The 26,098-nt window shown below is 32.5% G+C and overlaps 1 protein-coding gene across 1 annotated transcript in view; it reads left to right on the top strand.

Annotated features, from left to right (window-relative positions):
* Nucleotides 1-26,098, top strand: part of LRP1B (LDL receptor related protein 1B) — a 1,811,620-nt gene that overhangs the window by 1,229,276 nt on the left and 556,246 nt on the right. Inside the window, exon 33 of the mRNA XM_045853515.1 lies at nt 9,272-9,421. Coding sequence (XP_045709471.1) covers nt 9,272-9,421 — 150 coding nt within the window. The remainder of the gene's footprint in view (nt 1-9,271; nt 9,422-26,098) is intronic.

Raw genomic sequence — 26,098 nt, forward strand, 5'->3', positions numbered from 1 at the left:
AGGAAAAGTTGGAAATATTTGGTTTCTAAGTTGCCTTTTCCACATGTTCTGCTTGCTGTTTCTCACCCTCATGGTTCTGACCCCGGGGCCCTTTGGCTCTCACCAGTGCAGAGATATCTCATATAAAGAAAGCACAGAGAAAAAACAGTATCGCTCAAGTTATAAACTTACAGATAACTCCTTTTGTCACAAGGTATAAAAATAAAACCAAAACCATTTTACAATAACCCCTTTTCATTCTGATGGTTTTTGTAATTTTTGATTTATCCTAATAAGCTAGAAAAACTCTTACCTATAAATTAACTATAAAAACATTCCTGTGAATGAGTTTATAGTAAAAAAAAAAAAAATCTGTATCCAGTGTGTTTAAATTCTTTATTTGTGAGGGATGGAGGGGAGCTAAGATGATGCACTGATTTATAACTATGTTTCATTGTAACTATTACTTTAAGTTATAGTATTTCCATTTTTGTGCTTAAAATATGTTTTAGAATATATTAAATAATGTTGTTTACTAATTAACACAAAATATTGAAGCACTTTGGTTTATTGTCCTTTCTTTTTTAAAAAAACTATCTTTTGCTTTTTTCCTCTATGAATAACTTAGAGCTGTAATGTAAATAAGTGGACAAAATGTGTTTTTCTTAGTTTTATATGTAAATTTATACTGCTATATAGAGTAGCTTAAAAGTTAAACTCTCAAGGAAACACGATATATTTTGGAATACTCTCAAGAATTTATATCATTGTAGTTTCAATTCTCAAGATTCCTGTGGACTGCGATGACTTCTAAATGGAATTTTCCAGTACTGTTAATGGACATGTGAATGTGTGAAAAAATAAATACTAACTTTTGTTGTTGTTGTTGGCACATATAATGATTGTCCCCGTGAAATACTTACATGCATAGGGGTGTTTATTTCTGTGATATTTACTCATTGAATTTCACTGATATTTACTACTACAGGAGATTATTGTGATTGTATTTCCATGATGAATCTGTCTGGGCAATGTGTGGCTTACACTTCTGCCCACTGCATGCTCTAAACCATTACTGTGAAGACAATTAGGTGATTATGTTAGGGTGAGCTGCTGTTTGGATGGTTTTCTCTTCCTACATACTGACTGTTGAATCATGAATTAATTTTTCTCAGTATGTGAAGAGAAAACACAATATTCTCTCTGGTGAGTCTGGGAAGTTTCAACTCAAAGCAGTCATTATCTATCACCCTTTATGGCACCTGAAGCTGCACCTTTAGGCTTGCAGGCCCTTAGCCAAGAATGTGCTATACAGCAGAACCATCAGCGCTTTGTCAACAAAAATAATGTGATTAAAGTGACTACTTTTTAAGCATTTAGAAATGTCAAGCATTTGCAAAATGCTTTACATTAATCATCTCACAGTAATCATTTGGCGAAGGCTTATATTTCTTTTGTGAATTCAGAAACTCAAATTTATTGAAAGAAATTAGTTGCCTGTGATGAATGGCAGAGTTGGGATTCAAATCTAAGTTTATCTGCTTCCAAAGCCATTTTAAATCTTAACAATTATGTTATTCCCACAGAAGCTGATATCATAGTAATTACCTGACCTCATGCAAAGATCAGGAAATAAAACTGCTACTTTTTTAACCATAGAAAGTAGGAAAGAAAAATCTAGAGCTTGGGTACTTCTGAGAAATATGGGACTAATTAGGACAGAGAAGTCAGCTTTTCCAAGCAGCCAGGAGCATGTAGGAGTTGATTTTACCTCTGTGCCAATTACTGTGTCTCACAAAATTATTTCTGCATCTTTAACTGTTAGATTTAAATATCATTGTCACCAATGTGCCTTCTAGTTTTTGAAATTGTTTTTTATGTTTTCATTCACTGGATTGTCCTTGCTTGTTTGCTGTTAAACCCATAAGTGTGATACATTTGAAATAGAATTACATTATAACCTTTTCAAAACACCCAACTTGGCATTTTATGAGTGTGTATCACTGAAGACTGAGTAATTACAGACTTCAGGCAGTTTGTGCCGAATATCTTTGTTTCTGTTAAAACAAATCAACCTTCCAGTTATTCATTGTTGAAGTAAATATTCTCAATTAAGATTTATTGCTTAGTCTTGGATACAATAAGTGCTTAGAGCAGTTTGCATAAAGGCAGGTTTTAATTGACTATGTAAAGCCATTTTCATGTTTAAAATGTTTACATATTATGAATTTTATCCATTAAGCTTCATAAAGCAACTTGGCTTGTTAATCAGCATTACCCTTCATGAGCTGTTCTTAAGAATCTTGCATCCTATATATTTTATTTCCTGGGTCTTTCCCCTTTATTTTTAATGCAATCACAGCCAAAAGTCATTTGTTTACTCAACCTTCAAGTATACCTTATTGAAACCTACAAAACACATTTTATTATTTAATCATTTTAACCCATATGCTATATAATATAGATTTTTAAATCTATTCATGGAAAGCATTCATAAGCCTTTTCACCACATCAAAAAAATTCAAGGGGCCTTATTTTAAAAAATAAGATTCCCTGGCTGGCATAGCTCAGTGGATTAAGCGCAGGCTGAGAACCAAAGTGTCGCAGGTTCGATTCCCAGTCTTGGTATATGCCTGGGTTGCAGGCCATAACCCCCAGCAACTGCACATTGATGTTTCTTTCTCTCTCTCACTCTCTCTCCCTTCCCTCTCTAAAAATAAATAAATAAAATCTTTTAAAAAATAAAATCAAAAAATAAGATTAAAACAAATTCCTGGGTGTGTTTAGTTGCTTGATAATGCAGTTATGTTATTTATACATACTCATAACTCATCACAGCCACTTTTATTATGTATGAGGCACAATCAATATATAAGGCTGCACACCCCAAAAGAAATGCTAACAATAGGCTTTTTAAAAGACCAAAGAAATTGACAAAGCAATATTAAAATTACACATATATTTTGGACAAATAATTTAAATGTATTACACTGTTTCATTTGATCATTCACTTACAGATTTCTTCAAATGTTAAATGTTAATAAAAAGTTATTAAAATAGTTATGAAATGTATACTAGGTACCAGACCCTGAAAATAAAACTTGGGGCCCATTCACAAAATGGTCATGATTTAGTAAATGAAAAAGACACAGATGACTGCAAACCATTTGTTGAGATTTTTGGTTGAGTTAAACAAACCAAAAACAGTGTTATTTATAAGTACTGTCTTCTAGACTCTATAAAGTTAATCTGACTACATACTACAAAAATAGATAAAACAACTAGTTCTGTGTGGGGAAGAAAAATAGAATAGTTCTAACTAACTAAGTTGGATTTATTCTAAAATTTCAACTATCCTGAAGGATGAATATACTTAGTTTTTAAAGAACTGATAAGAGAAAGCATTTACCTTTTTCTGAGAAGAAAGGGTAAAGAAGCATAATAGGCATAAAAGATGTGATATATCTAGAAAACTGAATATTTTGGTGTGGCTAGGAAAAAATATGTATCCAACAACAGGGGATGTTTAACATTATATTGATAGTAACTATAATTTTAAAATATTAAAATGCCACATTCCAGTGCTTTTAAAGATATTTTGTTCTATTTTACCTATCAAGCTATCAAATATAGCTTTGAAAAATTATAAAACCATAAGAACTAAAGCTTTTAGAATGATATTTTAGAACAAAATTCTCTTTAAAAAATAATCTGTCACTTGTCCTCGTTTTCCTCTATTTTTGCTTGTGTTGTTCTCACAAGGCACATATATTTTCCAGTTATCAAAAAACTTGAAATATAGGATAAATTTCCTTAGGTATAATTATTTACGTGATAGAGAATGGATGAGATCATGAAATCTTAGCTTGATATGGTAACAGAAACTGAGTTAACTTACCTCTATAACTCTTTACAGTATTAGTGACTTCTTAAAGTACATTGAATTGAGAAGGGCGTTTCTAAGAAAGAATTTAGATGAAATTAAGATTAGGGCACTATATACACTTTCAAAAGAGGAAAATCAAAAACCTTTTTTCTCTTTCTTCCTATGTTCTCTGGCTGGGACCCATGAAATTAGACTGACAAAAAACAAATTAGAAAAAGAGAAACAATGTTTATTAATATAAGTAGCATGTATACACATAGGAGAAAGTCACTGATGAGTAAATCAGAGGAATGGTTAGAGCTCAGGCTTATACAGCATCTTAACAAAGAACAATATGTCTGTACAGAAGTGACAAGACAAAGGACATTTTTAGACTTTAAAGGGAGACAAATTGTGAAAGGTGAAACTGAGATAAACTAATAGAAAACAAGCGTTGTTTCTGTAAGATTTGCCATATAGATTCTTCTTAGTTCCATCTCTAGGCTGATCAGTCCAAACTAGTGATAAAGAGTCTAAGCCAACTTCTCAGCAAATAATAGGAAAAATAGTGATTTTATTTGTCATATGCTGTATCTCAAATGTTTTTGGCTTACAATAATCCTTAAGCCAAAGTGGCATATTTTAGAGTGCTGTATTCTGGTCCTACATATACTCAACTCTTTATATATAAAATAAATATAAATTAAAAATAAATAAATAAATATTTTAAAAACATGACAATATAAAAAATAAAATAAAATATTTTAAAAATGTTCATTGAGATAAACTTAGATTCACTTGCTGTTATAAAAACTAATACAGATGGTCTCATGTATACTTATTCCAATTTGCCCCAATTGGAACATTATGTAAAGCAATAGTAAAATATTACAACTCAGATATTGACTTTAATACGATCCACCAATCTTACTCAGATTTTATGTTTTACTTGTACTTATTTATGTTTGTGTATTTATACCTATAAACTTTTATCATATACAGATTTCTATATTAACTACTACAGGCAAGATACTATATAATTCCATACCACATTTAGTTTTAATTCCATATTGCATACTACATTGATTTAATTTTGAATTATTTGAAACAGAAATTAGACACATAAAATAAACTTTTCAGTCTTATTTGTAACAATACTTAAATCTTAATGGATTTAACTTTTACTAATATATGAAAATTATATTTAAATTATATTTTATGTAGAAGGTTGTTACATCAATGTGAATGATTTCTATTATTCAAGCAATTATATAATTTTAGCAAATTACATTGTCTCAATTTCTAAAATTAGTCTATTTCAATCTAATGTTCAAATAAAATAATACATCAAGGGAAATTTTTGGCTTAAAGTAAAAAGTGTTGGAATCAAAGCATAAATTAACTGCATTATTACAGTAATAAGAGAGAGAAAGATTTTTCACAAAGGTTTTTCTACAGAAATAATTACTTTTCTTCCCTTTGATATATCTATTATATTATTGAATCTAGGTTTCCTCTTTGATGAGCAGATCCAGGTGGTTTAAAAAATAAATGTTGTTGCAGAATTACAACTATATTACTACTTGTATATTTTTCAGACAGATCTTATAGCCCTTTTGAAGATTTTTTTTCTCTGTCACACACACTGAGGACCTTCTCATACAGGTACAATCATATTTCTTTGGTTCCAGGACAGTTTTATCAATATGATCATATTTTATCTGTTTCCTCATGGCTATTGATTAACATTTTAAAATTATTGAATAGTTTCAACTGCATCAAAATTATTATTAGTCCACTGCTTAGTGAATAATCTCTAGTGTAAGGAAAATTTGATTCAGAAATTATTCCAGTAACTGGATACTAATTAAATTTTCAGTGTCATTCAGACCTAATTGGCCGTGGCCAGGTGGCTCAGTTGGTTGAGGCATCTTCCCATGCAACAAAAAGTAGCATGCTCAATGCCTCCTCAGGGCACATAACTAGGTTTTCAGTTCAATCTCCAGTCAGAGCACATACGGGAGGCAACCAATCTTTTCTCATATTGATGTTTCTCTCTCTCTTTCTCTCCTTTTCCTCTCTCTCTAAAATCAATAAAAATATCATTGGGTAAGGATTTTTTTAAAAGATTTAATTATATGACAATAATGAAACAAAAAATCTTATAATCTAAATCATTTTATTTAATAAACTTCATAAATACATGCTTCTAAACATACTTAATAGCTATGAATTTAAAACATATCACCAGTTTCTTGAATTCATCACAGGATTTTTAAAAGATTTCAATTCCATTTTATAAACTTGAGAATAAAGACATTTGAGAACATTATGAAGTTAAACTGATATATTTTCTAGGGGAGATGATATATGTAGGTGACTAGGTGACATATTACATGCATATATATGTTGATATGGAAACTTTAAATATTTTTCTTGTGAATCTTAAAACTATTAATTCTAAAATATTCAATCTTAGTGTTAATGCAAAAATACAAGCTGTACCAGGTAGATTTATTCCTCTTTATTGTCATAGTGTCTGGGTCTAAGTAGTATATTAAAAAAAAAATTCTGTTGTGAGGTACTTTAACTTTACTAGGCAGGACTCCTTGAAGACAACATATAATTTTCATAATGGGATAATTTAAATAACTCATCAATTCATTCAATGTTTATTTTTTATTTTTATTTTATTTGCTCTAGGCATTATACTAGACACTGATGATAAAAAGCTCACTGACACTGCTCCTTCCCTCTAGGCACTAGTAATTCAGAAACAAATGTGTTGAGTAGAAGGCTCTGGGAAATTTGCCTGTAATTTCCTGCTCTCTATGATAACTGCTTTACTTACAGTAAGTTAGACTCTAGACACTGCAGGGTGTTAGGTAGATGAGAAAGTTCTGACATTGTGGACTAATTTGAAGTTAGACACATTCAGTTAAAATACACTGCCCTTCCAAAATGGGTTGAGGAATCTTAAACATATTCCCTAAGGAAGGCTAGAATAATACTGATTTTAAAATTCAAGGTTAAAGACACTAACAAATTATTCTATTTAAGTCAGGGGAAAAATTAGTAGCATAAATGCAGTTCCTTTAAAATTGCTGGATATGGCTTACAGTGAGATTCTTCAGTTTTTTGCAGCTAAAGCAAAGAGGGAATTATGATCAGTTACAATTTTATATTTTCCATATATAGCTTTTTCTGGCACTGAGCCTTGAAAGAAATTTCTCCCATAGGTCCTTATATAAAAGGGTCACTGTGATGTACTACTTTCAGATACTATGTCCTGGGAAGTATAACAGTGCTTTTCTTATGACTACTTCTTACAGCATCCCTCATTTAAAACAAGGGCATGATGCCAAAGCTCAATTCAGCAAGAGAGTCAGAGAAGGATAAAAACACGGCAATATAAAAATGTATATTGTTCTCTGGTGGTTTGCCTTGATTGAGAGATAAACTTTAAAATACCAAAAGGATACATAACTTTCCTAAAGAAAATTCTTTATAAATGTATTTGTTAATTCAATTTTTGATGAAAATTTAGCAACAAAAATCTGGGGGTTATATATTATATTATCGATTTGTAGTAAAGATAGTCTTTGTTGCTTAATACAAATGGAGTCATGTACTTTAGATAGTCAACTAAGTAGAAAGTAAAAGAAATTAAGCTTTTGGAAATTAAGTGGTCTAAACCAGATTTTTTACACTAGAAAATATGCATGAAGGTACCTGCAGAATAACAAATTTTCTCTCATAAAAAATAAATGGTGAATAGACTTTTGATATGAAAATGTTACACCATAGAATAGGACTGTGATAGTCATGATCTGACCACTTTTTTCATTGTGATTTAAGGTGATCACCCACTGCGGTCATGAAAGAAGGGAGGGAGGAAGGAAAGAAGGAAGGAAGGAAGGATGGAAGGAAGGAAGGAAGGGAGGGAGGGAGGAAGGGAGGGAGGGAGGGAGGGAGGGAGGAGAAACCTGAAAATGTTTTCCTTGAAATGTCAAATTTTATGCATTGTGATTTTTCTGGTGAACCCTCTACAATCTTATTACCAATAAATCAATAAATATCTGATATATTGTATGGACATGATGCATTATTTCTACTTTATTAAAAGTGATCTGATAAATCACTTTCACTCTCTGGCCTGGAACTATCAATAGCTGAGAATATTTGAGCTTAATCCTCTTTCATTGCACTTGAACTCGTAATTCTCTTCATTTGTCTTCCCTCTTTTCTTCCCTCCTTCCCTTTCCCTTCCTTCCCTCCTTCCTTCCTTCCCTCCTTCCTTCCTTCCTTCCTTCCTTCCTTCCTTTTTTCTTTAATTTTATATATTTTTTATCAGTTAGAGATTTTTCTGTTGCTTGCTCAATCATTTGCTGAGGAACAGTTTATTGTATTGTATGCCTGAGAATGTGTATGTCCACATGTACTATTCAACGAGTAGCTGTGGATTGCAAACAACCAAAATGGAGACACAGATTATTGTTATAATGTAGATTCTGAGCCTATTTAGAGCACTCAAGTAATTAAATAAATGTGAACAAAAACCCTTTGGCAATCCCATGTACATATACTGAGACTTTTGATAACCATAAACACCACTCTAACAAATAAAACTCTGTAAATTATAATAAAGCTAACCTATATTGATACATTGTGACTTAGTTCACTTGTTGAATGGTTAATCTTCTAGGCAGACCCTAAATGAGCCCAATTCAATTCCATATATCAATGAAATTATCAATTGTTGAGATTTTTCTCCTTTTTAATTTACTTATGAAAAGTTGAATCTTTTGATTTAAGTCTATTGAATATCTGCCTAAAGTAAATTTTACTGAATGTAGAGGAGGGATTATAAATTCTATATCAAATTAGTATCCCAAGTGAACATTACACAGTAAAGCCTTCTGAAATCAACTGGTATAATAAGAGGGCAGGCATTCATTTTTGAAATAGTACCTTTATTAAAATTTCTGGAATGACCACCTACTATCTAAGGATGGATTCTTAACTATTCTATGTATTATTTTCTTTACCCATAAAGTAGAAATCAATGTCATAAGATTATTGTGATAATCTACAGAGATAATGGTCAATCACCTTATAAAAGTATATTGTTTCACAGAGTTAAATCAGTATATGCATAGGTTAGGCAAAAGTAGATTTATAGTTGTAAGTATGCAGAATTATAAACAGACTTTATTCTTGGTTAATACTTATTTATTAATTATTGTGTTATTTATTACTATTTTTTAACTTACTTTTGGCTACCTCTTATATTTCCCATTAGCTAAGCCTTACATTTTAAGACAAAAGTCTGAGTTTGCAACATATTTCCCCCCCAAACCCAGTGCAATGTGACTATTACTATTGAAGTGGCTACGATCATGTTTAAGATATATAATTTAATTACAGGTCTATCAATAGACTACATGGAAAACAAGCTTTATTGGATCAGTTCGGGAAATGGAACCATAAATAGATGCAACCTAGATGGTGGTAATTTAGAAGTAATAGAGTCAATGAAAGAAGAATTAACAAAAGCTACAGCCCTAACCATCATGGGTAAGTGCAATGGTCCTACAGTTAGAATATTTTGTATTGATTGAGGGTTGATTAATTGTGACCTGTTAAAAGCTGAGAAGAGTCACTACTCCATTAACTCCAGAAGCACATTTAAATTGCATATTTCTGTGAGGATTTTTGTTCCTTCTCCTTCTTTTCTTAACATTAGCAAACAGACTTGTAAGATTATGTAGATCAGGGATTTTATTATTATTGATTATTTGCTTACTATGGTTTATTTTATTTTACAATTATTTTCTGTGCTCTGGTGTAGTGTTTTAAAGTGTAAGGGCCTTATGTATTGTCACAATATCAAATCTGCTACATCTCTGCTTATCTTGAAGGGTAGCTTGATTTACAAAGATAATTCAAGGTACAAGGCCACAGGGTCCATTCAATAAGAATTAAAATTATTCTCCCACAAATAATTCATTTTTATACAGGCACATCTCCGAGATATTGCAGGTTCAGTTCCAGACCACCACAATAAAATATATATTGCTATATAGTGAGTCACACTAATTTTTTGGTTTCTTGGTACATATAAATGTTATATTTGCACTAAACTATAGTGTATTAAGTGTGTAATAGCATTATGTCTAAAACAGTGATGTATATAACTGAATTAAAAAAAATACTTTATTGTTTCAAGAGGCTGGCAATCATCTGAGTCCTCAAGAGTTGTATTCATTTTGCTGGTGGAGGGTCTTCCCTCAATGCTGATGGCTGCTGACTGATTAGTGTGGTGGCTGCTGAAGGTTCTGGTGGCTGTGGCAATTTCTTTTCTTCTTTTCTTTGATTTTTATTTATTTTTAAAATTTTTAGTATATAATCTTTATTACATTTTCCCATTACCATTTAGTCCCCTTATACCCCTCCCCCTGCCATCACCACATGGTTGTCCATGTCCATGAGTCCTTTTACCTAAATAGGAGCACAAAGAAGTTTGTCCCATCAATTGACTCTTCCTGTCACAGTGATTTCTCTGCAGCATGCATACTACTGGACAGTATTTTACCCATGGTAGAACATTCAAAATTGGAGTTAGTCCTTTCAGTTTTATCAGATGTCACTGCTTTCTCAACTAAGTTTATGTAATATTCTAAATCCTTTGTTGTCATTTCAACAGTCTTCACAGCATGTTCAGCAGGAGTAGATTCAGCAATAAAGGCTGTTTCACTTCCTTATTTTTGCATGTTCACTAAAGGAGAAGCACTTTTAACTTCCTTCACAGACGTTTCCTTTGCATTCACAACTTCACTGTTTGGCACAAAACATGGAATTTTTGGCCTGTCTAGGCTTTCACCAGGCCTTTTTCACTAATTGTAGGCATTCTAGCTTTTGATTTAATTTTATGTGACTCTTCCTTTCACTTGAACAATTTGAGGCCATTGTAGGGTGAATAATTGGCCTAATTTTAATGTTTTGTGTCTCAGGGAGTTGGTAAGACCAAGATGAGTGAGAAGGATGGGGGACAGTATGCCGCTGGAGCAGTCAGAACACACACATTTATCAATTAAGTGACTTATCTAGCAGAGGTGCAGTTCCTGGTTTTCCAAAACAATCATACCATAGCAAATACACTAATGAAAATATTTGAAATATATTGAGAATCACCAAAATGTGACTTAGAGGCACAAAGTGGGAAAATGCTGTTGAAAATGGCTCTGGTAGAATTACCTGACATGGGGTTGCCACAAACTTTCACTTTGTAAAACAATGTAATATCCACAAAATGCAGTAAAGCAAAGCACAATACAATGAAGTATGCCTGTTTTTAGGAGGGAGATTTTACTAATATGAAGCTGTTTTCATTCCTTTTCTTCAATCTTCCATAAAATAAGTTGTCAGGTAAGTAAGACAATTACAGAACTAAAAGGGAGGTATGGTTTTCCATAAATCAAATAATGAAACTCTACAGTATTTTCTTAGAAGCTGATTTTTCAAATGTAAATTTTAATTTAAAAAGATAGTTTGACTTTAAGAAAAAGATGTAAGAATGGATATCATAAGGGAACTCTTTTTGTTGAGGATGGCTACATCTTTAGTTAGTGAATGGCTGGCTCAAAGATGAAGTTCGTGGTAGGTGACAGTGTAAGAATAAGGTACTTCACATGGAAGCTCAGCAGTTATATTTGGTGACAGGAAATCAGAAACCAATTTCACATTTACAATTCTAAATATCACGAGGTATTCAAAACAGCTTTAAAAAAAGGCATACTATTTATGAAAATTAATTTGAATATATTTTAAAGTTAATTATATAGGTAATAAATTAGATCTTTTCATTAAATATTCTACAATCTTTTAGCTCTTTCACCATGCCAGATTCAGTGAGTTTTTGGTTTTGTTTTTGTTAATGACTATTTCTGAAGGTATGTAGCTTATAAGTGAATTATTGTTGAGAGATTTGAAAATTTATTTTCTAGAAAAATATATTTTATCAATTTTGATTTCAATTAGATTAAAACTGATTAAAGTTAATAGATTTAAATATTATAAATTATTATTTAAAACAGGATTAGTCCAGGATATAAGGATTTAAAATTTTGTTTTCAATTACAGTTGACATTCAGTATTAGTTTCAGGTATACAGCATAGTTGTTAGACCTTTATATAACTCACTTTGTAAGTCAAGAACCATATGGCACCATGTGTAGTCATTACACAGTTATTGCCTATATTCTCTACACTGAGCTTCATATCCCCATGCCTTTTTTTGTAACTACCAATTTGTGCTTCTTTATCCTTTCACCATTTTTAACCCAGCCCCCTAAACCTCTCCCATCTGGCATCCATGAGTTTGTTCTCTGTTTCTATAAATTTGTGTCTGATTATTGTTTGTTTTTCTTTTCAGGTCCCACATATAAATGAAATCATATCATACATTCCACATTTAAGTGAAATCATAAAGATATCTGCCTTCCTCTGTCTGACTTAGTACACTTAGCAGAACACCCTCCAGGTCTATTCATATTATTACAAATGATTTCATTATTTTTATGAAAAAGTATCACATCTTTTTAATCATTTATCTATTGCTGGGCACTTGGGTGGCTTCTGAATTTTAGCTATTGTAAATAACATAGCCATAAGTTTCAGATCTACAGCATAGTAGTCCCCCAATATTTCAAGTGCTCAGCTGGCCACATATGTCATTACTATGATATTATATCTCTGTGATTATTCTGTAAGTATTATTTGCAATGGCCAAGAAATAGAATTAACTCAAGTACCCAATGGTTTACAGGTGGATAAAAAAGCAGTGGTATAAACTCATAGTGGAATAGTTCTTGGCCATCAAAAAGAATGAAATCTTACATTTTCCAAGAGCATGGATTGATCTAGAGGGCACAATGCTAAGTGAAATAAGTCAGACAGAGAAAGGCAAAGATTTTATGGTTTCACTTACATGTGGAATCCAAAGAACAAAATAAACAAACCAACAAAATAGAAAGAGACCCACAGATACAGAGAACAGACTGATGACTGACTGAGGGGAGGGTTTGACAGACTGGGCAATGTGGTGGAGGGATTAAGAAATACAAATTGGTAGTTACAGAATAGTTTTATATCATTTTGGTTGGAAAAGTGCTGGATATAATTTCAATATTCTTACATTTATTGAGATTTGTTTTGTGACCTAATAGATGTTCTGTCTTAGAAAATGCTTCATGTGCATCTGAAAAGAATGGAACTCAACCCAGAGCAATAGCAATAGCTCTGGGTTAGCAATAGCAACAGCAGTAGCTCTGGGTTGAAATGGTCTAAAAATATCAATTAAATCCATATGATCTAATGTGTCATTGAGGGTCACTGTTTCCTCTTTTGATTTTGTATGTGGTTGAATTATTCCTTCATGTCAATAAGTATTAAAGTCCCCTACTCTGACATATTACTGTTTATCTCTCCTTTTATATTCATAAATATTTGCTTTATATACTTAGATCATCCTATTTGGGTACATCAGTGTTTAGAAAGGTGATATCTTCTGGACTGATTCCTTTATTGTTATAAAATATCTCTTTTGTGTCTTTGTTAAAGCCTTTGTTTTTAAGTCTATTTTCACTGATATAAGTTTTGCAATCCCTGTGCTATTTGTAGGGCACAATGGTGTCATTTTCTCATTGTGTGTATTCAGAGAAATATACATAGATATACCTATATGCATTTATACATAGAAATATATAGTTATTTCCATAAGACTGTACCTGACAAGTATGTTATTATAGAGCAGGAACTCATTTGCAATTATCTCATAAAGCCACCATAAAATATATTTTATAATACTCAGCCTTGGAAAACTAACAAGAAAAAATTTTATGTGTACATACAATTTTTAAGTCACTTGAATAAAAATAAAGTTTAAAATTTGAAAGTAGTTCAGTAAATTATAGTAATTCCCACATCACCATCAACTGTATGTTTTCAAAAATTTAATTCCAAAATACTTTATGAAATCAACCCAAACTGACAAATGATGTAACCAAGGAACCCAATAAATTAGAGGAAATGTGTTACAAATCTATCATTGGCTTTTTAATGAAAAAATGTATGTACTATAAAAATTATTGCCTCATAGAAATATGTAAAGCTTTAGAAAGGTTTATTTTTATTAATACAAGTGCTACCAACCCTGCCAAAAATGAATTATAAGTACTAAATTTACAGAACTGAATGCTACAAACCAGTCTTAAAAAATGTATCAGTAGACCATTTTAACTAAACAAATAATGTTAGTTTATTTCAAAATAAATACCATATTTTGCCATGTATAATGTGCTCCCATGTATACTGCATACCCACATTTCTGGCCCAAACTTGCAGGAAAAAAAATTTCATTGTAATTCAATTATTTTTTTGCTTGTTTGTTTGTTTGTTTGTTTATATTTAGGTACTTATTTTCTGTATTACAAGGGAATTTTAGCATTTATTTTTTAACATATTATGATACAAGAAATTTTATGTAACAAATAATTACAAAACACAAGAACAGATACAAGCTATTTCAGGTACTACCCATGTATAATATGCATCCTTATTTTTTCCTCAAAAATTTGAGAAAAAAAGTGTGCATTATATGTGGAAAAATACAGTAGAAGAAAGAAAGTTTAGGTAAGATCATAATGCCTATATTGTATCAGTACTGTGAATCTGATATAATATCAACACTGCATGGGAATCAAAGCTTATATAAATTAAAATTATTTTAACAAATATGGCTATGTACATGTACCCCTACTACCATAATTTCATTGATATTAAACAATAAAAATACATTTAATAAAATTCACAAATGCCTTTATTATTAAAATATTAACTGGATATATCAAATACATCTAACAGTTTTAGGGAGTAAAATTTGAAGGCCATCACTATAGAGAAGCAGGGGAGGGGAGAATCTCTACAATGTTTCCTAGCTTGGCTCTGAATTTGGCCTTTTGTTCAGATACCCCTTCTTATTTCAGAACCACTCTGTTTTTCTAAGGATGGAATCATGAGTAATGATGTATGTTCTACTGAGGCTGAATATTATAGTTATATAAATGAAGTCAATAAAAAAGTAAAACAGAAGAACCTTATTACTATCCAGAGTATTACTGATGATTACTCTTACAAATGTTTAAGAAAATATTTGCCTACAGTACTACTGCATGCATATAGTCTCTCTCTCACATATATATGTGTGTATGTATGTTATATACAGCAGATATATGTGCTATGATATAACCAGCTGTTTTACTAGAATGTGCCAGTTCTTCAGAGGGACTGCCTAGGTGACTGATGATAATTCACTGAAAGTTTGCTAATATTTAAGAATGGTTTTACCAAAACTCAGAGTTTTCTTTGTACTTATTTATGTATTTCTTTGAAAACTTTTAAAGAATGTATAAATCTCAAAGATTATAAATTGCATACACTTTCAATTCCCAATTTTTAAACTAGTTTATACAGAATAAACTGTAAATAACTTTGAAATATTAAAATTAGAAAAGCAGAAGGCATTTGATAATACCTAGATAAAAATAAAGCAATTATTTGATGACTCAACCAAATCTAAGACCCCAAGACCCCTTAGATTGCTACATCTAAGTTTCACAAACATTTTGACACTTTTGGGGGGAGGTAGGGTTTCATATCCCTCCACTGAAAAGCAGGCTGGACTTGGTTAGTGTCTTCCTTCCAGTGTGATAGTGTATGACTTTTTAGATGATATTATAAAAAGCCTGTCTTCCTCCTTGTCCACTCTCGGAGCTCATCTGGGCAAAGCCAGCTGAAGTGTTATGAGGTCACCCAAGCAGCCCAAAAGAGAAGTTCACACAATAAGAAACTAAGACCTTCAGCCAACAGCCATGTGAGCAACTTAACTCAAAATTAGAACCTCCAGCCCCAGTCAAGATTTCAGGTGACTACATCCCCAACCAGCATGTACCAGCAAGCTCAAGAGATACTCCAAACCAGAGCCAACTGCTTAGCTGCCCAAATTCCTGACTTGCAGAAAGTATGTGAGACAATAAATATTTATTGATTTAGGATGCTAATTTTTAGAGATAATTTGTTACAAGGCACAAATAAATAATTCATGTGTCATTCCATCCATGGAACACTCATTTATAATAAGACTTAAAAATATAACACATATTTAATAGTAAGGCATTTTATGAATGGTAAACTGTGTCAGGTGTAATAAAATCCAATAGCTTAAAAATGATGTTAAGTAACAAGTGAGTCCAGACTTCATTATCTAGACTCTTATGGTGGTGGCAGAGAGTATGATAAAACTGGGGGTTGCTAATGCCCTACCAGATGGTAGAACCCCCCTCAACTCAACTTATTTTCATCATAAGGAACATTAACATTTTTACTAGATCTTTCATTTTTTTAAGAGAAACAAAAATTGAGATTTTTATTTAAAATCTTAGTAAGTCACTGCATTTTTTATATATCATGTAGGCTTAATTACATTTTTACACATACACACATGAAATGTTAGTTTTATATATATAATGTCAGATATGTGTGTGTATATAATGTTAGAAAGTTACCACAGTTTCATATATATACACACACACACACGTGTGTGTATATACACACATGCATACATGCATGTGTGTGTCATGTAGACTATAACATATTATACAGGCTAACTGTGAAGGATAATACTTTACAAGCCAAGCAAACTAACCAGCAAAAACAACAAAAAAGACCCATCACAACAACAACGCTCTGTGTACTTTATTCAGCCCTGAGGTCATCAATTAGGTGCCACCCCTTGTTTTGATTATTGTTTATATTGGTGACATTGAATTGTTGAGAGAGGAAGGTGGAGCTAAAGAAGCTAACACCTAGCTGCACCATTAGAGGGACTTTGTACGTGGAGAAACCACCTGATAGAGCTGACATAACTTACAGAGAGAAGGCAATAAGGGATCTTTCTCCTATAATAGGACATATGATTTTTCAACAAAGTTTTGTGGTCTTATTTTACCAGACCTTGAATTCTGCCTGAGGTATATACAGATGAAGAAAACATGAACGTGAGGTCCACCTCATATTTGATTTCAAATGGAACTTCTAGATATAGAGCTTGCACCTTTACAGCAGTGGATACTGGATTCCATCCATTTTTTCAACAAGTATTTGCATCCACTCTGTGTCAGGTGATGCTATGCATGGTGGTGAGCATCCTGACTTCATGCAGCTTTCAGAGAAGCAAGGGAGACAGACAATAAGGAAAATAAATAAAAATATGCGGTGTGATAGGTAACTGTTATGGACAAAAAACCCCACAAATAGGGAGAAAAAATAAGAAAGTATAGGGTAGAGATAACATGATTTTACAGGGAGTAGCCAAGCAATATCTTGCAAAGACAGTAACTTCTGAGTAAAAATCTGAAGTGTAGAGAGAGAGGGAAGAATACAGGAGGGAGGAAAGAATAAAAGAATGTCATGTCAACCAACAAGACTTGCTTTAGTTATTCATTTGTTTTTTTAGTTTTTATGTTATGTTTTAATAAAACATTAAAAATATTTTCAAAAATATTAAATATAATTACATCAGAATAAATCTTTACAGGTTATTCTGATAATTTACCATGTCTGATGTCTGTTAAATTTACTATGGTTCAAATACAGTATTCTCTGTGCTTTAGCTTTTACCCAGTGTGTCAAGTAATGGAGTTTATTAGAATTGATTTACACATTGTGCACAATGGCATTTGATGAGTACTCTTGACTCCTTTTGCTATGGAGTGAATGTTTGTGTTCCCCCAAATCACTTGTTGAAGCCCTGATTTGATGGCATGAGGAGGTGGAGCCTTTGGAAGGTCATTAAGTCATGACTATAGTGGCCCCATGGACTAATGTCTTTCTAAGAAGAGACCAGAATGCTAGCCTCTCTCTGCCTTATGAGGATACCTAGTGAAAGTGCTGGCATCCTGATCTTGGACGTCTAGTCTTCATAACTGTGAGGAATAAATTTCTGTTTTTTAAGCCATTCAGTTTTTGGTATTTCTGATATAATAGTCCAAACTAAGATATTTCTCCAGTTACTAGATCTGGTGACTAGGCTGTAACTTTAAACATCAAATTCTTCCTCATTAAAAAAAATCACTTTGTCAATTATAGTTTTCCATCTGGGAGTTAGCAAATACAATAGTTTCTGCTTTCAAATACAGTAGCTTTTAGCTCTAAAATTTTATCTACTATGAAGTTGCCCTAGATTTTTTTCTCAGTATTTGACAACTCCTTTTAAGGAAATTATTTTTCTGTAAGTATATTTTAGATTCATGAAATAATGGTACTCTAAAATATTTTTACATGATTTTTAAGTGGTTTGTGCACTACTATGAAGTAGTGTATAGTCAGCTATGTTATATTTACTACTAACTGCCTAGTTTTTACACATAGAGCTTTTTTTGTGTGTGTATTCTCCTGATCATTAATACCTGCAGGACATAGTGAGTTAAATGCAAATTAATGAATTTGATATTCAATTTTAAGTACCTTTGAGAGGTGGAGGAGGTTAAAACTGTTGACTAAATTTAGGTCTTGTGGGTTTTTTATGTATTACATTTAGCATGCTACTTCATTTCACTGTCAGCATATAGTTTGAGAACAGACTGCATATATTGTATTCACACTGAACACATAGTTAGAAAAATCAATTCATGGAATCAAGAGAAAATACACAAATAAAACAAATGTACTGGTAGAAATAGGTTTATTGGTATTTGGGAAAAATTAAGATGGAATTTAGGAAATTGTAGGATGACAACTTATCTGTATTTTGCACTGGGGCAATTGGACCATTAATTTAAAATGGAAGTGAGAGTATGGGGATTATTCAAACAAATGTGAAGAAATCTCTATGTCGATATAGAAAGTCCCTTACATTTGTGGATTTAATGGTTGACATCTTACTTATCATAGGATATCTTGATGTAGCCCATTAAAATGTGTCATGTAATGTATGTCAAGTTTTACAGAGCAAGAGTTTGCTCTAGTATGAGCCAGAATTTAAACCTCTCTCCTACATTCATACCTTATGAGCTATTTATTCATTGTTCTCTGCTAATCCATTGTATATGTAGTTACTCTCATTGAAGTTTAATTGTCCATTTATTTTTGTTGTAGTTTTATAGGCTACAGATCTTGAGAAATTATGACTACCATGATATTTGTTGACAGGAATTCCAAAGTTAACTTTAAATATTCTTCTTGAATATCAAGGGAAATAAGTGTGTGCTTGTGTTTGTGTGTACTGAATGTCCAGAGATAGATAGATAGATGATAGATGATAGATGATGATAGATGATAGATGATAGACAGGTAGATGATAGATGATAGATATTTAAATCATGCATACATAGTCTTCATTGTATAAGTAGATGATACTTTTAGAATTAACTGTAAGCTTAAAGATTATTAAATTTATCATTTTTATCAATTAAAGAAGTGTACTCTAGGTTCCTACTATCCATTAACCAGCACCAGATCTGGGACAATTACTAGGCCTTAATTTTCTATTTGACAAAAATATGAGCCTTGACCATAAGAACTAAAAAGTCCTAAAAACCTTGTATGATTTTTTGTTTCTTTTTTTAAGTGGGTATTTTATTTATTTTACTTTTATTGTTGTTCAATTATAGTTGTTCCCATTTTTCTCCCATTACTTTCCCTTGCCCTGCCCACCATCCAAACCTTATATGATTTTTACCACTAATGGATTGATATAAGATTACAGGAAACTGTGTAACATAAATGATTGTCTAAGTTGAAGCAATGCAGGAGAGAAAAAAATCGAGAATAAAAATAAAGTTCACTTGTTAAATTATGCTAATCATAGTTCATATTAATGTGTTTTAGAAGCTTGGCAAAATTATTTAATTTTGACTGATAATTAAGAATTTGATGAATGTTTACAACACAAAGTTGTTTAAATTCCTTGTCTTTAGAATAGATTGGTACTTCTTATAAATATTTGGTTAACCAAAAAGTTCATTCAGTTTTTAAGTAAAAATAAAAGGCACATTTTTCATTTTCATCAATAACTTTATTGAATGTATTCATGGTTTTGTTCCACTACCTTCTGCCATTTTTTAAGCAACTTCAAAATTCCATCTTCCCAAAGCTTTTTATCTTTTTGAGCAAAGACTGTTCCAAGTGTGCTTGTAGTCTTCCAGGGAGTTGAAATTTTTGCCATTAAGACAATTTTGTAAAGTCTGAAATAAATGGCAGTCTGAAGGTGCAATGCCTTGTGAATATGGTGGATAAATGAGAACTTCCCAGCCAGGCCATAATTTTTCCTGGTCATCAAAGAAGCATGCTGTCATGCATTATGCCGATGAAAGATTATGCATTCTCTGTTGACTAATTCCAGACATTTTTTATTGGGTGCTGCTTTTAGTGGGTCTAATTGTGAGAAGTACTTGCTGGACTTTATTGCTTGGTTTTCCAGAAGGACCTCATAATAGAAGACTACCTTGCAATTCCACCATATACACAGCATCACCTTCTTTGGATGAAGACCGACCTTTGTTGTGGTTGTTGGTGGTTTATTTTGCTCACCCCATGAGCTCTTCCATTCCACATTATTGTAAAGTATCCATTTTCCATCACCTGTCACAATTTATTTTAAAAATAAAACATTTTCATTACATGTAAGTAGAGAATCACATGCCAAAATAAGATCAAGAAGGTTGCATTTGCTTAAATTATGTGGACCCAAACATCCAAGCGATTAAAATAACCAAGCTGGTGTAAATTATTTTTAGCACTTGATTTGGACATTTTGAGTAATCACTGTGGCATAACATTGATTTTTCTGTTAATATCTCGATTTGATCACCATTAACTTCCACTGGTCTATCCAACTGTGGAGCATTGTCCAGCAAGAAATCTTCAGCATGAAATTTTGCAAACCACTTTTAACATGTTTGACTAGTCACAGAACTTTCTCCATATACTGCATAAATCTTTTCATGTGTGTATCATTTTCATTTTTCCTTTATTGAAATAACAAAGCATAATATCTTGAAAATGTTTATTTTCCTCCATCTTCAATATTAAAATGGCTACACAAAATCACCAATTTTGATACATTTTTAAATGTATCAAACATTTGTTTGTTGTTCAAGTACAGCTGTCTCCATTTTTTCCCCCACTCCCTGCACCCCAGCCATTCCTGCCTCCCACCCTTGATCCTACCCTGCTTTGGCTTTGTCCATGTGCCCTTTATACATGTTCTTTGACAATGCTTCCCCCTAATCCCACCTCCAATACCCCCTCCCACCTCTAGTTACTATCAGTTTGTTCTTAATTTCAATGTCTCTGGCTATATTTCGCTTGCTTGTTTGTTTTGTTGATTAGGTTCCACTTATAGGTGAGATCATATGGTATTTGTTCTTCACTGCCTGACTTATTTCACTTAGCATAATACTCTCTATTTCCATCCATCCTCTTGCGAAGGGTAGGCGCTCCTTCTTTCTTTCTGCTGTATAGTATTCCATTACATAAATGTACCATAATTTTTTGATCCACTCCTTTACTGATGGGCACTTACTAAAGATTGCTTCTAGCACTTGGCTTTTGTAAATTGTGCTGCTATGAACATAGGGGTGCATAGGTTCTTTTGAGTTGGTGTTTCAGGATTCTTAACGTATAATTTCAGCAATAGAATTGCTGGGTCAAAAAGCATTCCATTTTTAGTTTTCTAAGGAAATTCCATACTGTTCTGCATAGTGACTGCAGCAGTCTGCAATCCCACCAACAGTTTACTAGGGTTCCCTTTTCTCCACAACCTCTCCAGCACTTGCTTATTGCTTTGTTTATGATGGTCATTTTGACCAGGGTGAAGTAGAAGGAAGGTGATAATCAAAATCAGAGCAGAATTAAACAACATAGAGACTAAAAGAACAATTCTAAGGAGCAATAAATCCAGAAGATGGTTCTTTGAAAAGATGAACAAAATTGACAAACCTTTAAGCAGACTCATCAAGAAAAAAAGAGAGAGGACCCAAATAAACAAAATCAGAAATTAAAGAAGACAGATTACAACTGATATTACAGAAATACAAAGGATTGTAAGAAATTACGATGAACAACTATATGCCAAGAAATTTGAAAACCTAGGTGAAATGGACAAATTTCTAGAAAAATATAATCTTCCAAAACTGAATGAAGAAGTAGAAAGCCTGAATAAACCAATAACAGCTGACAAAATTGAAGTAATAATCAAAAAACTCCTGGCAGGACCTGGCTGGTGTAGCTCAATGGACTAAGCACTGCCCTGCAAACCAAAGGGTTGCCGGTTCAATTCCCAGTCAGGGCACATGCCTGGGTTGTAGACAAGGTCACCAGTAGGGGACACACAAGAGGCAACCACACATTGATGTTTCTCTGCCTCTCTTTCCCCTTCCCTTCCTCTCTCTCTAAAACCAAATAGATAAAATCTTAAAAACAAACAAACAAACAAAACTCCTGGCACACAAAAGCCGTGGACCAGATGGTTTCACGGGAGAATTTTACAAAATATTTAAGGAAGAGTTAACCCCTATCCTTCACAGACTATTTCAAAAAATCCAAGAAGAAGGAAGACTTCCAAATTCTTTTCTTGAGGCCTGCATTATCCTAAACCGCAAACCAGACAAAGACACAATACAGAAAAAAACTGCAGGCCAATATCACTGATGAACACAGATGCTAAATTCCGCAACAAAACACTGGCAAAGTGTATCAAGCAATACATTAAAAAGGTCATACACTATGATTAAGTGGGATTCATCTTAGGGATGCAAGGATGGTAGAATAAGTTTTTTTTTTTTAATACATGCTGGTAAAACAGCTGTCACAATACAATCTAACAAAAGTGTTTCAAATAAAGTTAAAAACAACTATGTGCTACTAGAGCCATCCTATGGAAAAAACAAATAAACAAATGTTTAGCCACGACAATATCCAAGTAGTTATCTCCAACACCCATCTAATCTTTGAATCACTTGCAAAAACTGGCTAACTTCTCTTTAAAATGAAAGAAACTTTGAGTCACAGGTATGGGCAAGACATATTCTTTAATTACTCAGTTTCTATAGTTAAGCTCTCAGCTGATTTTTTCTCTCATTAATTGCAGTTTAAATATAGTATATTATCAATCTGTTGTAAGTAGCAATTTGCCAGACTGTGTTTAATATGTAAATATTAGAAGGATATTGAATTTTGGCTACTGTTAGAATCCATAAAGGAAGAAAAAAAGGCATGTTCTATGTGCACTTTTTACTCTCCTATCAGAAATAAACTCAGTTCTATAATGAGTAAGAAGTAACTTCCCTTGATTTGGTTGTGACCACATTTGATGTTAACAAAATAATCATTTGCCCTTTAGGGAGCCCTTGAAAAACTGTAACAAAGGTAACCTGTAAGAACATTTGTTCATACTTTTCATAGGCTCATTTCACAAATTTGGAATCATCATTATAGCTGCTATGGAGATTCCCATTCTCAGTACATGGATAGTTTGCAGTAGGAAAGCCAAGGCTGTCTGATTAAAATGCTTCTGGAACTGTCTGAATATGAGGTCAGATCCATTTGCTTAAGAATGAATGCAGTGTTACTATTTTGGGGATTAAATGTTTCCAATGTTTCTACTACAGTTGCTACCAGCACTTGAAATTGTCTAGTCTCTCTTTTTACAGAAAGGAACGAAGGGAACAGGAATGCTAATGGGAAAAAATCATTCTTTGCTACATTAACACTTTCATTCTGTCAGCTAATTTCTCAATGATGTGCTTTTAAAAATTGTATTTGTATTCATTTCAGCAAATATTGTATGGTATAATGACAAAGCTAGGAGTTGTTAAAAATAAAACATTTCTAGCACTCAATTTGTATGAACCCTCGGGTATATAATGTTGATAAATAATGATAGAAATTTTAAAAATATGTATACAATAATTTATAAAGTCTTCATGCAGAAATTATCAAAAGCCTTTTTCTACTTCCTAAGATAAATTATTACTGGCAGGTTGTCATGGCATCTATGGAACATTACAAATAATGGCAGGTGAGGGGGTGTAAGTCTGTTGCATTTAGTCTTGTTAGACGGAGCACTTGCAGATTCATGCTAAAATCTAGTGTGAAAGGATCTTCTAAGCTAGTGTTATGACAATGCCACACATCTGATGACATTAAAGTTCCTGACTTCAATAGCTCACCTCAAGGAGTCATTTCCTCTGTTTTGTGCATTGCAAGTCCACTTTACATGTTGTCAGGTGCAGGTTTTTTGTTTGTTTGCTTTTTTTAAATCAAAGCTTACTAAATGTTCCTCTCCTTCTGAATGTGATTAGAAGCTAAAATATAGTTGCATTACTTTGGACTTCCAGTGTTCCTTTTATATATGATAGCTCTCTGCTTTTATTTGCTGTTGTTCTTTCCAGTCTACGTAGATACCTGACTTTTTGTGTGAACTAATTGAACAATCCCTTACTTCTTTTCACTCTCTGTATCTCCAGTCTCCAAATAATCAAGAACTGCTATGTTCTGACTTGCTATAACACCTCCTACTTAGCCATAATATTTCAGAACTGAAATAAGCACTTAGAACTTACTCTGAAATACTCATTTTATCTTTCTTTTCATTCAACAAAAGTTGTTTGTCAAAGCATTAGTATTTTCACCTTATAGATAAAGGAATTATGGTCAATAAGATTTGTGAAAACCCAAAGTATTAGTAGTCCCAATTAATAAAGAAACTTAGAACCAATAAGACCTGTGAAAACTCAGTCCTCCTAGATTCAAGTTCAGAGATCCTGATCAAGTTAAGTGCCTTTTTCAGTGCTGCAAAGAGCCTTTCCTGTCATAACTATATTTTCTTTAGATCTCCCCCTATCTCATTAGTTAGTCAAATGCAATTTCATCCAGGCAAATTGTTCCTCTCTATCAGATTATGCCCACTTATTTCTGTTTTTCTTGTTCTTTCTTATTCCTTGACTGATTTTCATATTTTTAAACTACCCTAATAGGTGAAATACCACCTAATAAGGCCCACTTCAACTTTACCTCTATGTGACTGAGATATTTTTTTCCCTCCTCTGAACCTTTTTTGTATATTCTTAATGCAGTAGAATCCCTTTGGTCTGTCTAGTGTGTGAACACGTTTCACTTCTCTATAATTGGGAACCACATTTTATTCATACAGGCATCATTTGTGACACACAGCAAGGTACTTTATACTGCACACATTTCAATAAATAGTAATAAAATGGATGAATAAATAAAACAATGATCATCTGCACAGAAAATATCTGCCACAGCAATCAAATTAGATCAGAAACATGTTTACATAGAATGATTACAACCATAAATATCAATATATTATAGAATTTAAATATAGTGGGCTTTCCATATCCATGGGTTTCACAACAACAAATTCAGTCAACTGCAGGTCAATTTTTTTTTTAAATCCCAGAAAATTATGAAAAGCAAAACTTGAACTTGCCACTCTCTGAGCATGACAGTGAATCCACATGAGTGAAGTGATGTGTAGACACACCCTGCTGTAGCCTATATGCAAATACAGGTTATATACCTATTACACCATTTTATACAAGGGACTCCAGCATCCACAGACTTTAATATCCTTTGGGGCATCCTGGAACCAATTGGCAGTGTGGATATTAAGGAATGACTGTGTAAATATTAAAAGAAAATGCTTAAAATAAGAATTTGAACTAAAAAGGAAAGAAACTGAATAATAAAATAAATGTGCAAAATATAGTCATTATTTCTGGCACAAATTTTGCATACTTACACATATATAGAGAGAGAAATTAAGAAAAAAAGGTTGTATTGGATCATGTTCTCAAAGGAACTAAACAAATTAATGGAGTAAGAAGAAAAATATACCCATAAGTACACACAAGTGGAAGAGTTCCAAAACAAAAGAAAAACTTTGCTGTTTTGAATGTTTTAAACTCTTAAAGTTAGTTTCTCACAGCATTATGCTGGGCCTAACAGCATTATTCTCTTAAATAATAATTGATAGTCTAAATAAATAAAGCATTCTGCTGTTTAACTTACAAATCTTAACTCACACAGTTCTCACAGCAATCCCTTGAGAGAGGTACCATTAATGCTGCTTATTTTAGTGGCTCCAGCTGAGGTGCAGCTAGCCTAAATTAA

Source organism: Phyllostomus hastatus, unplaced genomic scaffold, assembly GCF_019186645.2.
Source record: "Phyllostomus hastatus isolate PE091 unplaced genomic scaffold, TTU_PhHast_1.1 phas_contig_1, whole genome shotgun sequence".
Lineage (NCBI taxonomy): Eukaryota > Metazoa > Chordata > Mammalia > Chiroptera > Phyllostomidae > Phyllostomus > Phyllostomus hastatus.